The sequence below is a fragment of the Homarus americanus genome, unplaced genomic scaffold, assembly GCF_018991925.1.
Source record: "Homarus americanus isolate GMGI-L3 unplaced genomic scaffold, GMGI_Hamer_2.0 scaffold49359, whole genome shotgun sequence".
Taxonomy (NCBI): domain Eukaryota; kingdom Metazoa; phylum Arthropoda; class Malacostraca; order Decapoda; family Nephropidae; genus Homarus; species Homarus americanus.
This window is the reverse complement of record NW_024756017.1, coordinates 1,407-13,811: the sequence shown is the minus strand read 5'-3', so window position 1 is coordinate 13,811 and position 12,405 is coordinate 1,407. Positions and strand designations below refer to the sequence as shown.

The following is a 12,405-nucleotide window of genomic DNA, read 5'->3' as shown; positions in this document are numbered from 1 at the left end:
ATACTGTAGTGGTGTATACTGTAGGGGTGTATACTGTAGTGGTGTATACTGTAGGGGTGTATACTGTAGTGGTGTGTACTGTAGTGGTGTATACTGTAGTGGTGTATAATGTAGTGGTGTATACTGTAGTGGTGTATACTGTAGTGGTGTATACTGTAGTGGTGTATACTGTAGGGGTGTATACTGTAGGGGTGTATACTGTAGTGGTGTATACTGTAGTGGTGTATACTGTAGGGGTGTATACTGTAGGGGTGTATACTGTAGGGGTGTATACTGTAGGGGTGTATACTGTAGTGGTGTATACTGTAGGGGTGTATAGTATACACCACTACAGTATACACTGTATACTGTAATGGTGTATACTGTAGTGGTGTATACTGTAGTGGTGTATACTGTAGGGGTGTATACTGTAACTGGTGCATACTGTAGGGGTGTATACTGTAGTGGTGTATACTGTAGTGGTGTATACTGTAGTGGTGTATACTGTAGGGGTGTATACTGTAGTGGTGTATACTGTAGTGGTGTATACTGTAGGGGTGTATACGGTAGTGGTGTATACTGTAGTGGTGTATACTTGTAGGGGTGTATACTGGAGTGGTGTATACTAGTGATGTATACTGTAGTAAAATGTGTATACTGTAGGGGTGTATACTGTAGTGGTGTATACTGTAGGGGTGTATACTGTAGGGGTGTATACTGTAGTTACCCATAAAAAACTTCTTCTTTGTTTCTCAATTTACTTTTTAGAGAAAACGGATTTGTCGAGGAGGCGGAGGAGGGGTGACCAGAGAAGATAGGAAGAGGAGGAGGAGGGGGAAGAGAGGAGGGGTTAAGGAGGAGGAGGAGGAGGCGAAGAAGAAGAAGAAGAAGAAGAAGAAGAAGAAGAAGAAGAAGAAGAACTCTCTCTCACTCTCTTTCTCTGCCTATCACACACACACACACACACACACACCATCATTCAAAAAGAGATAAGATATTTTCCATACGTTTCTAAAAGTATCCCTAAGTGACGAAAAAGTGACGAGTGGTGACGAAATAGTGACGATAATTGATTAGTGACGAAAAGTGACGATTAGTGACGATAATTGATGATATGTAACGATATAGTGACGATTAGTTACGATTATTGATGATATGTGACGAAATAGTGACGATATTTGATGATAAAGGACGAAATACTGACGATAAGTGACGAAATAGTACGATAAGTGACGAAATAGTACGATGTCACGATAAATGACGATAAGGGATGAAATAATGACGAAATAATGAAAATACACCTTTTCATCATATCCGTCGAGACATTGTTCCATAACCGAATGACAGAACACATATCGGATGACACTCTAAAATAACTGTTGGTTCATGCTGACAGAAGTAATTGACGTAAGTTATGAAGTTGACAGCCGTGAACAATAAACCGACAGTCTACATAGAGTTTGAGAATGTAACAATTGGAGAATGACAGACCACCAACAGTTATTTTGGATTGTCATTCGATATGTGTTGTGTCATTCGGTTATGAAATTTGTCAAATATTTATGAAACAATGTCTCGACGGATATGTGAAAAGGTGTATTAGGCACATCTTCACTACAACTACTTCATTACAGGTAGTAGGTAGTAGGCAGTTACCAAACAGGGAGGTACTACCGCCTGGGAAGATATTGGCAGCATAATGTGTTGTCTAATGGTAGACCCTGCTGCCATATGTGACCAAGTCCTAGGTTGATGATCTGACTTTCTGCTTCATTTACACACAATTGCAGGGTCTCAGTTGTTTCTCTTACTTTGACAATACAACATACATATATTGTTTCTCACTTTTGATCTTTTTTATTCATTTTTGTATTTATAGTTCTTCATTATTAATATTATTATTATTACAGTTACTGTATTATTATCATCATTATTTTATTATTTGATTTTGTTTGTTTTATCATAAATTTTATTTATTATGAATTATTATGACTATTATTTTTTATTATTATTATTATTATTATTATTATTATTATTATTATTATTATTATTATTATTATTATTACATTTTTGCCCCCCAGGCCCTGATGTGGGCCAGTGACCTGTGTCCGGGTGGGCTAATCCCCGTAAAAAAAAAAACCACTATTAGACACATCTTCACTACACTATGAGGCACATCTTCACTCCAACTACTTCACTACACTATCAAGCACATCTTCACTACAGCTACTTCACTACACTATCAGGCACATCTTCACTACAACTACTTCACTACACTATCAGGCACATCTTCACTACAACTACTTCACTACACTATCAGGCACATCTTCACTTAAAATACTCACTTGGGCACACAAAAGTACACTTCCCAACACAGCAAATGCACCATCAAAGGCTGACCTCATCAGAACAGCCACACTATCAGGCACATCTTCACTACAACTACTTCACTACACTATCAGGCACATCTACACTACAACTACTTCACTACACTATCAGGAACATCTTCACTACAACTACTTCACTACACTATCAGGCACATCTTCACTACAACTACTTCACTACACTATCAGGCACGTCTTCACTACAACTACTTCACTACACTATCAGGCACATCTTCACTACAACTACTTCACTACACTATCAGGCACATCTTCACTACAACTACTTCACTACACTATCAGGCACATCTTCATTACACATCTTCACTACACTTTTAGGCACCTCTTCACTACACTATCAGGCACATCTTCACTACACCTACTTCACTACACTATGAGGCACCTCTTCACTACACTATAAGGCACCTCTTCACTTCATTGCACAACAACTATCACTTCAGCGCCTCAAAAACGCATCTAACCCCCAAATAATAATTTAATGTCCTGGAGAAGGCTGAGTCGATACAGATAATTAAAAATGGCTTGCCGAAAAACAGAAAACTTCCAAGATTGGGTGTATGAGCTTCTCCCTGAGGACGTGACTGACCTCCTACAAGACGGAGCGGAAATTCTTGGGGAGGGAGCGCACGCAATTGCTTACCTTGTCAAGTGGGGAAATGATGTAGCTGTTTTGAAAAAGGCAGTGTCACCATCAGCCAAAAAATTCTTCAAGGATGAGGCTGCCAAGATGTATGCCCTCGATGGTGCTGGGGGGATTCCTAAGGTACTTGGGTACTGTCCAAAACCTCCAGCGATCCTCCAGTCCTTCAGGGGTAAGCTCACACTCAACCACCTTCTCTCTGAAGATAACCTGATCTGCCAATATGACCTTATACAACTGGGGCTCCTCCTTGGTGAGAAAATCCTTGAGATGAACACGAAAGGTCTAGCACACAATGACATCAAGGAGGATAACATAATGATCCAAGGGCCCTCATCCCGGCCAGAGGTCAGCCTCATTGACCTCGGTCTGGCCTGTGAGATCGGTAAGTCTTGTAAAGTCAGCGCTGATTGCCTACACGAGGACTTCCCCTGGATGGCCCCTGAAGTCTGCCGTGGGTTTAGGACCACCAAGAATTCAGATACATATTCTTTCGGGTTTGTCCTGATGGAATTGATCAAGGAGGCCCCAGGGGACCATCCAGAGGTCACAAAACTGCACATGCCACCAACGGCCATCACTAACAGCACCTCCGGGAAATCTCCAGAGAAATGTTAGAAAAAATTAGTGGCCCCAAAGTTCACCACATTTAAAAAAAAAAAAAAAAAAGAGGAGAGAGGAAAGGAGAGAGAGAGAGAGAGAGAGAGAGAGAGAGAGAGAGAGAGAAGCACTGCAGCATCTGTTCAGTCGAAACAAAACTCAAACGACAGGTAAACATTGCATCCGATTCCTTGTCCGCCTGACTTCAACATTCCCCTAACTGAAACCTTCAACAGCACAACCTTGGACTTTTTTTCATAAGATGGCAGATCAATGGGTAAGGAAAACGCTTAAATTCACGATGTTAATTATATTTTTAAATAAATTGGAACCAAAACTCTACAAAATAAGGGTTAAAGTTGCTAAAACATCACGTGACTGAGAAAACTAGTTATTTATGATAGGATTGAAGGTCTAAATCGTTCCTAACTCATCACAAGCCATCAGAAAAATCTAGTCTACATGTCTAGGTACAGATTGATTGATACGTTAATTGAGATACAAAAAACATTAGTACATCTCAAAGGGATGAAGTGACATAAGTCATCCCCACCCCAATCCAGGAATGTCCCTCTCAGGTCTCACATAAATCCCTAATATTTCATATAATCAGTTATATACATACATAGTTATATTCTAGATGAAAATTTTCTATATTTCTTTAATATATCATCTATTTTCCTATTTTTATACATCCAATCTATTTGCATGGGGACATTATTTATATGGGCATTTCTATATACATTAAGCAATGGGCATTCCAGTATATAATGTGGCAGGGTATGGGATCTGGGTGTTCTACAAACTCTACATTCTTTATCCTGTTCACTTCTCTCAGCTCCAAGTTCCCAATAATATTTATATCCTAATCTTAACCTCATATACACTGAATCTTTCCACCTACTCCCATCTTTCCCATACGTAAATTTTGTGTTCATGAGAACATGATGGTAATATTTCATTGTTTCCCTTTTCTCGTATATTTCATTCCTTTTGAAATTATCTTCTATTGATTGTATTTTCCGTAATTTGCTCCTTAATTGTTTCAAGGTTTTAGTACATATTATGTCGATCTCGGCCTTTTCCGTGGCTCTTTTTGCTATTATATTTACTGCTTCATTAAGACCAATCCCCACATGTGAAGGGACCCATACAAATTGAACATTATGGCCATTTTTCCTTATTGTATTTACTAATTTTCTACATGAACCAATAATGTGTTCAAAGACTGGACTCCCACTGTTCAAAGAATCCAAAGCTGCCCTACTATCAACAAAAAAATATGCATCTTTATACACATTTACAACATTTTCCAACCATACTAAGATTGCATATAACTCAGCTTGTGTTGATGAAATAAAACTGCTCAACCGAAGTCCAATTTTGATGTCATCATTCCCTTGTTCTGTGTACTGTCTTATAAGGATCCCGCACCCTGCCCTGCCACTTGACATAACTGAACCGTCACAATATACATGCAATGTGTTTATTTTAGGCAAATTACTAATCTTATTCCCATATAAAGCCCTTAACTGTCCTGGTTCATGTAATAATTTCTTCATTGTGAGAGGCACTATGTCTAACTCTACTTCTCGTTCTTCCCAGGGTGGATTCTTACAACTCTTCTGAACAGCTGTACACCAGTCTGCCAGATTAAATTTTTTAATAATATTTACTAATCCATTCATGCATCCTCCCTTGCCTTGCCTACAGAAGGTCCGTTTACCTTTTAAACCATCATTTATATCTTGTACAAATTTACCCCCACTGTTCCCTCTCATTAATCGAACTGCTGCAACTGTATTAATTTCATTGACCCTCTGTGAAATGCTCTGTAACCATAGTTCCATTTTCATTATCTCAATCATTGCATCCTTTTGACACCCTAAAATTATTCTCATTGCTTCATTTTGCATGATCTCAAGCTCCTGTAGCCTTCCTTCAGCAGTACAAGAGAGGACATAGTCTATAAGTGATCTGATGGTAGAAATATACATCATTCTCAGTATGGGTACCCCAGCACCTTTACCACAACATGCTAGAGCCTTCAAGGGCTGTAATCTTGCTCTACATTGAGTGAGGACATGATGTATTTCTGCCTCTTTACTTTCACTAGTAAAGCCAATATATATTCCTAAATATTTATACATTGACAATTTCTCAAAAAAATTTCCATTTAGAAAAACGGATTCAGTTCCTCTTCCTTTACATTCACACTTGGTTTTTTCTTCATTGATAACTAAGCCCATCTTTTGAGAAAGAACACTAAAATTATTTAATGCAATCTGCAAATTTTTGACAGAGTTTCCTTGAAATATGATGTCATCTGCATAAATGATGGTTACAACTCCTGTGGGATATTTGTGTCAGGCTATCTTGTTCATTAACACATTAAATAACATTAGGCTCAATACTCCCCCTAGTTCAAGTGCTCTTTCCTCAGACAAACATCCCTGATACCATACACAGGCTCTCCTTCCATGCAAGTAGTCACCTATCCAGTGTAACAACTCCCCTGATACCCCTAGAGCAGCCAGTTCATTCATAACTACTTCACTGTGAGCTTTATCAAATGCTCCTTGTAAATCCACAAAAACTCTACATCTGTCTGCATCATTTGATAAACATTTTATAACACAGTCTGAAGTACATTTCCCTTCCAAAAAACCAAATAAATTACAAGATAGATTTTCCCCCACTATATATACAAGCCCATGTAATAATATTCTCTCCATCATCTTGCAAAAACAAAATGTTAAAGACACTGGCCTGTATCCACCAGTTGCCTTAGGGACAGGGATAACTATCACTTTCTTCCATTCTGTTGGTAATCTACCCTCTGTATAGCTCATGTTGAATAAATCTAATAATGGCCTATTTTCCCTACTAACTAAGCAGTTCCAAATTTCCTAAGTCACACAGGCTTCACCTGGTGCTGTAGATTTTCCTTTTTTAACAGCATTTAATAACTCATCTTGAGTCTAAAAATCTAAATACTTATGGGAGTCAGAGAAGTAAATTTGACCCATCTAATCTATATAAAACAAAGAAGTATGTCTGTGGTGATGATGGATGGTGTTATATGTAGTGATGATGGATGGTGTATGTAGTGATGATGATTGGTGTTATATGTAGTGATGGTGGATGGTGTTATATGTAGTGATGGTGGATGGTGTTATATGTAGTGATGATGGATGGTGTTATATGTAGTGATGATGATTGGTGTTATATGTAGTGATGATGGATGGTGTTATATGTAGTGATGATGATTGGTGTTATATGTAGTGATGATGAATGGTGTTATATGTAGTGATGATGGATGGTGTTATATGTAGTGATGATGATTGGTGTTATATGTAGTGATGATGGATGGTGTTATATGTAGTGATGATGGATGGTGTTATATGTAGTGATGATGGGTGGTGTTATATGTAGTGATGATGGATGGTGTTATATGTAGTGATGATGATTGGTGTTATATGTAGTGATGATGGATGGTGTTATATGTAGAGGATGATTGCTGTTATATGTAGAAAGATGATGATTATGTTAGTATGTAGTGATGATGGATGTTGGTATGTGGAAGATGATGATTGGTGTTATATGTAGTGATGATGACTGGTGTTATATGTAGTGATGATGGATGGTGTTATAAGGAAGATGATGATTAAAGTTATACAAAGTGATGATGGATGGTGTTATATGTAGTGATGATGATTGGTGTTATATGAAGTGATGATGGATGGTGTTATATGTAGTGATGATGGATGGTGTTATATGTAGTGATGATGGGTGGTGTTATATGTAGTGATGATGGATGATGTTATATGTAGTGATGATGATTGGTGTTATATGTAGTGATGATGGATGGTGTTATATGTAGTGATGATGGATGGTGTTATATGTAGTGATGATGATTGGTGTTATATGTAGTGATGATGATTGGTGTTATATGTAGTGATGATGGATGGTGTAATATGTAGTGATGATGATTGGTGTTATATGTAGTGATGATGGATGGTGTTATATGTAGTGATGATGGATGGTGTTATATATAGTGATGATGGGTGGTGTTATATGTAGTGATGATGTTTGGTGTTATATGTAGTGATGATGATTGGTGTTATATGTAGTGATGATGATTGGTGTTATATGTAGTGATGATGATTGGTATTATATGTAGTGATGATGGATGGTGTTATATGTAGTGATGATGATTGGTGTTATATGTAGTGATGATGATTGGTGTTATATGTAGTGATGATGGATGGTGTTATATGTAGTGATGATGGATGGTGTTATATGTAGTGATGATGGATGGTGTATGTAGTGATGATGATTGGTGTATGTAGTGATGATGATTGGTGTTATATGTAGTGATGATGATTGGTGTTATATGTAGTGATGATGATTGGTGTTATATGTAGTGATGATGGATGGTGTTATATGTAGTGATGATGGATGGTGTTATATGTAGTGATGATGGATGGTGTTATATGTAGTGATGATGATTGGTGATATATGTAGTGATGATGGATGGTGTTATATGTAGTGATGATGGATGGTGTTATATGTAGTGATGATGATTGGTGTTATATGTAGTGATGATGATTGGTGTTATATGTAGTGATGATGGATGGTGTTATATGTAGTAATGATGATTGGTGTTATATGTAGTGATGATGATTGGTGTTATATGTAGTGATGATGGATGGTGTTATATGTAGTGATGATGATTGGTGTTATATGTAGTGATGATGGATGGTGTTATATGTAGTGATGATGGATGGTGTTATATGTAGTGATGATGATTGGTGTTATATGTAGTGATGATGATTGGTGTTATATGTAGTGATGATGGGTGGTGTTATATGTAGTGATGATGGATGGTGTTATATGTAGTGATGATGATTGGTGTTATATGTAGTGATGATGATTGGTGTTATATGTAGTGATTATGATTGGTGTTATATGTAGTGATGATGATTGGTGTATGTAGTGATGATGATTGGTGTTATATGTAGTGATGATGGATGGTGTTATATGTAGTGATGATGATTGGTGTTATATGTAGTGATGATGGATGGTGTTATCTGTAGTGATGATGGATGGTGTTATATGTAGTGATGATGGATGGTGTTATATGTAGTGATGATGGATGGTGTTATATGTAGTGATGGTGGATGGTGTTATATGTAGTGATGATGATTGGAGTTATATGTAGTGATGATGGATGGTGTTATATGTAGTGATGATGGATGGTGTTATATGTAGTGAGGATGATTGGTGTTATATGTAGTGATGATGATTGGTGTTATATGTAGTGATGATGGATGGTGTTATATGTAGTGATGATGATTGGTGTTATATGTAGTGATGATGCTTGGTGTTATATGTAGTGATGATGGATGGTGTTATATGTAGTGATGATGATTGGTGTTATATGAAGTGATGATGGATGGTGTTATATGTAGTGATGATGGATGGTGTTATATGTAGTGATGATGGGTGGTGTTATATGTAGCATAATATTTGTGTATGTGAAAGATGATGATTGGTATGTAAAGCATGATGATTGGTATGTAGTGATGATGATTGGTGTTATATGTAGTGATGATGATTGGTGTATGAAAAGATGATGATTGGTGTTATATGTAGTGATGATGGATGGTGTTATATGTAGTGATGATGATTGGTGTATGTAGTGATGATGATTGGTGTATGTAGTGATGATGATTGGTGTATGTAGTGATGATGATTGGTGTTATATGTAGTGATGATGATTGTTGTTATATGTAGTGATGATGGATGGTGTTATATGTAGTGATGATGATTGGTGTATGTAGTGATGATGATTGGTGTATGTAGTGATGATGATTGGTGTATGTAGTGATGATGAATGGTGTTATATGTAGTGATGATGATTTGTGTTATATTATTGATGATGGATGGTGTTATATGTAGTGATGATGATTGGTGTATGTAGTGATGATGGGTGGTGTTATATGTAGTGATGATGATTGGTGTAATATGTAGTGATGATGATTGGTGTTATATGTAGTGATGATGATTGGTATTATATGTAGTGATGATGGATGGTGTTATATGTAGTGATGATGATTGGTGTTATATGTAGTGATGATGATTGGTGTTATATGTAGTGATTATGATTGGTGTTATATGTAGTGATGATGATTTGTGTATGTAGTGATGATGATTGGTGTTATATGTAGTGATGATGGATGGTGTTATATGTAGTGATGATGGAGGGTGTTATATGTAGTGATGATGGATGGTGTTATATGTAGTGATGTTGATTGGTGTATGTAGTGATGATGATTGGTGTATGTAGTGATGATGATTGGTGTATGTAGTCATGATGATTGGTGTATGTAGTGATGATGGATGGTGTTATATGTAGTGATGATGATTGGTGTTATATGTAGTGATGATGATTGGTGTTATATGTAGTGATGATGATTGGTGTATGTAGTGATGATGATTGGTGTAGGTAGTGATGATGATTGGTGTATGTAGTGATGATGATTGGTGTTATATGTAGTGATGATGATTGGTGTATGTAGTGATGATGATTGGTGTTATATGTAGTGATGATGGATGGTGTTATATGTAGTGATGATGATTGGTGTATGTAGTGATGATGATTGGTGTATGTAGTGATGATGATTGGTGTTATATGTAGTGATGATGATTGGTGTTATATGTAGTGATGATGATTGTTGTTATATGTAGTGATGATGGATGGTGTTATATGTAGTGATGATGATTGGTGTATGTAGTGATGATGATTGGTGTATGTAGTGATGATGATTGGTGTATGTAGTGATGATGAATGGTGTTATGTGTAGTGATGATGATTTGTATTATATTATTGATGATGGATGGTGTTATATGTAGTGATGATGATTGGTGTTATATGTAGTGATGATGGATGGTGTTATGTGTAGTGATGATGGATGGTGTTATATGTAGTGATGATGGGTGGTGTTATATGTAGTGATGATGGATGGTGTTATATGTAGTGATGATGGATGGTGTTATATGTAGTGATGATGGGTGGTGTTATATGTAGTGATGATGGGTGGTGTTATATGTAGTGATGATGATTGGTGATATATGTAGTGATGATGATTGGTGTATGTAGTGATGATGATTGGTGTTATATGTCGTGATGATGGGTGGTGTTATATGTAGTGATGAGGATTGGTGTTATATGTAGTGATGATGGATGGTGTTATATGTAGTGATGATGGATGGTGTTATATGTAGTGATGATGGATGGTGTTATATGTAGTGATGATGGGTGGTGTTATATGTAGTGATGATGGATGGTGTTATATGTAGTGATGAGGGTTGGTGTTATGTGTAGTGATGATGGATGGTGTTATATGTAGTGATGATGGATGGTGTTATATGTAGTGATGATGGATGGTGTTATATGTAGTGATGATGGGTGGTGTTATATGGAGAGATGATGGGTGGTGTTATATGTAGTGGTGATGGATGGTGTTATATGTAGTGATGATGGATGGTGTTATATGTAGTGATGATGGGTGGTGTTATATGTGGTGATGATGGATGGTGTTATATGTAGTGATGAGGATTGGTGTTATATGTAGTGATGATGGATGGTGTTATATGTAGTGATGATGGATGGTGTTATATGTAGTGATGATGGATGGTGTTATATGTAGTGATGATGGATGGTGTTATATGTAGTGATGATGATTGGTGTATGTAGTGATGATGCTTGGTGTTATATGTAGTGATGATGGATGGTGTTATATGTAGTGATGATGGATGGTGTTTTATGTAGTGATGATGATTGGTGTTATATGTAGTGATGATGGATGGTGTTATATGTAGTGATGATGGATGGTGTTATATGTAGTGGTGATGGATGGTGTTATATGTAGTGATGATGGATGGTGTTATATGTAGTGATGATGGATGGTGTTATATGTACTGATGATGGATGATGTTATATGTAGTGATGATGGATGGTTTTATATGTACTGATGATGGATGGTGTTATATGTAGTGATGATGGATGGTGTTATATGTAGTGATGATGGATGGTGTTTTATGTAGTGATGATGGATGGTGTTATATGTAGTGATGATCAAAATTATCCTGAAGTTGTTACTACACTATTAGTTACGATAACTGACGAAATAATGACGATAAGTGACGAAATAACGAAAAGTGACGAAACGTGACGATATGTGACGAAACAGTGACGATAGGTGACGAAAAGTGACGAGATACTGACAATAAGTGACGAAACGTGACGATATGTGACGAAACAGTGACGATAGGTGACGAAAAGTGACGAGATACTGACAATAAGTGACGAAACGTGACGATATGTGACGAAATAGTGACGAATAGCCACAAATCTGAGAGAGACAGAGAGAGACAGACAGACAGACAGACAGACAGACAGACAAACAGAGAGAGAGAAGTAGACAGATATGTATATTGACAGAGAGAGTGATAGAAATAGACAGACATACATATAAACAGACAGACAGATTCATAGATACATACTCACAGAGAGAGAGAGAGAGAGAGAGAGAGAGAGAGAGAGAGAGACTCAATACGTGATCAGGTAGCTAACGTGAGCCAACATTGACAGTGTAGTGGAGATGTGGGCCAGAACTTGTGTTGACAGACAGACAGACAGACAGACGCACCAGACCTTGTGTTGACAGAGACAGACAGACAGACAGACAGACAGGCGAAGCAGACCTTTTGTTGACT

At 37.2% G+C, this 12,405-nt stretch overlaps 1 protein-coding gene across 1 annotated transcript; it reads left to right on the top strand.

Moving 5' to 3' along the window:
• The first annotated feature begins 2,898 nt into the window (after positions 1-2,898).
• On the top strand, positions 2,899-3,639 carry LOC121856713 (probable inactive receptor kinase At1g48480). Its single transcript, XM_042352401.1, has one exon. The coding sequence runs from the start codon at positions 2,899-2,901 to the stop codon at positions 3,637-3,639; it is 741 nt and encodes a 246-aa protein (XP_042208335.1).
• The last annotated feature ends 8,766 nt before the right edge of the window (positions 3,640-12,405 follow it).

What these genes read in the sequence shown, in the direction of transcription:
- LOC121856713 (XM_042352401.1), top strand. Translation starts at nt 2,899, where the DNA reads ATGGCTTGCCGAAAAACAGAAAACTTCCAAGATTGGGTGTATGAGCTT.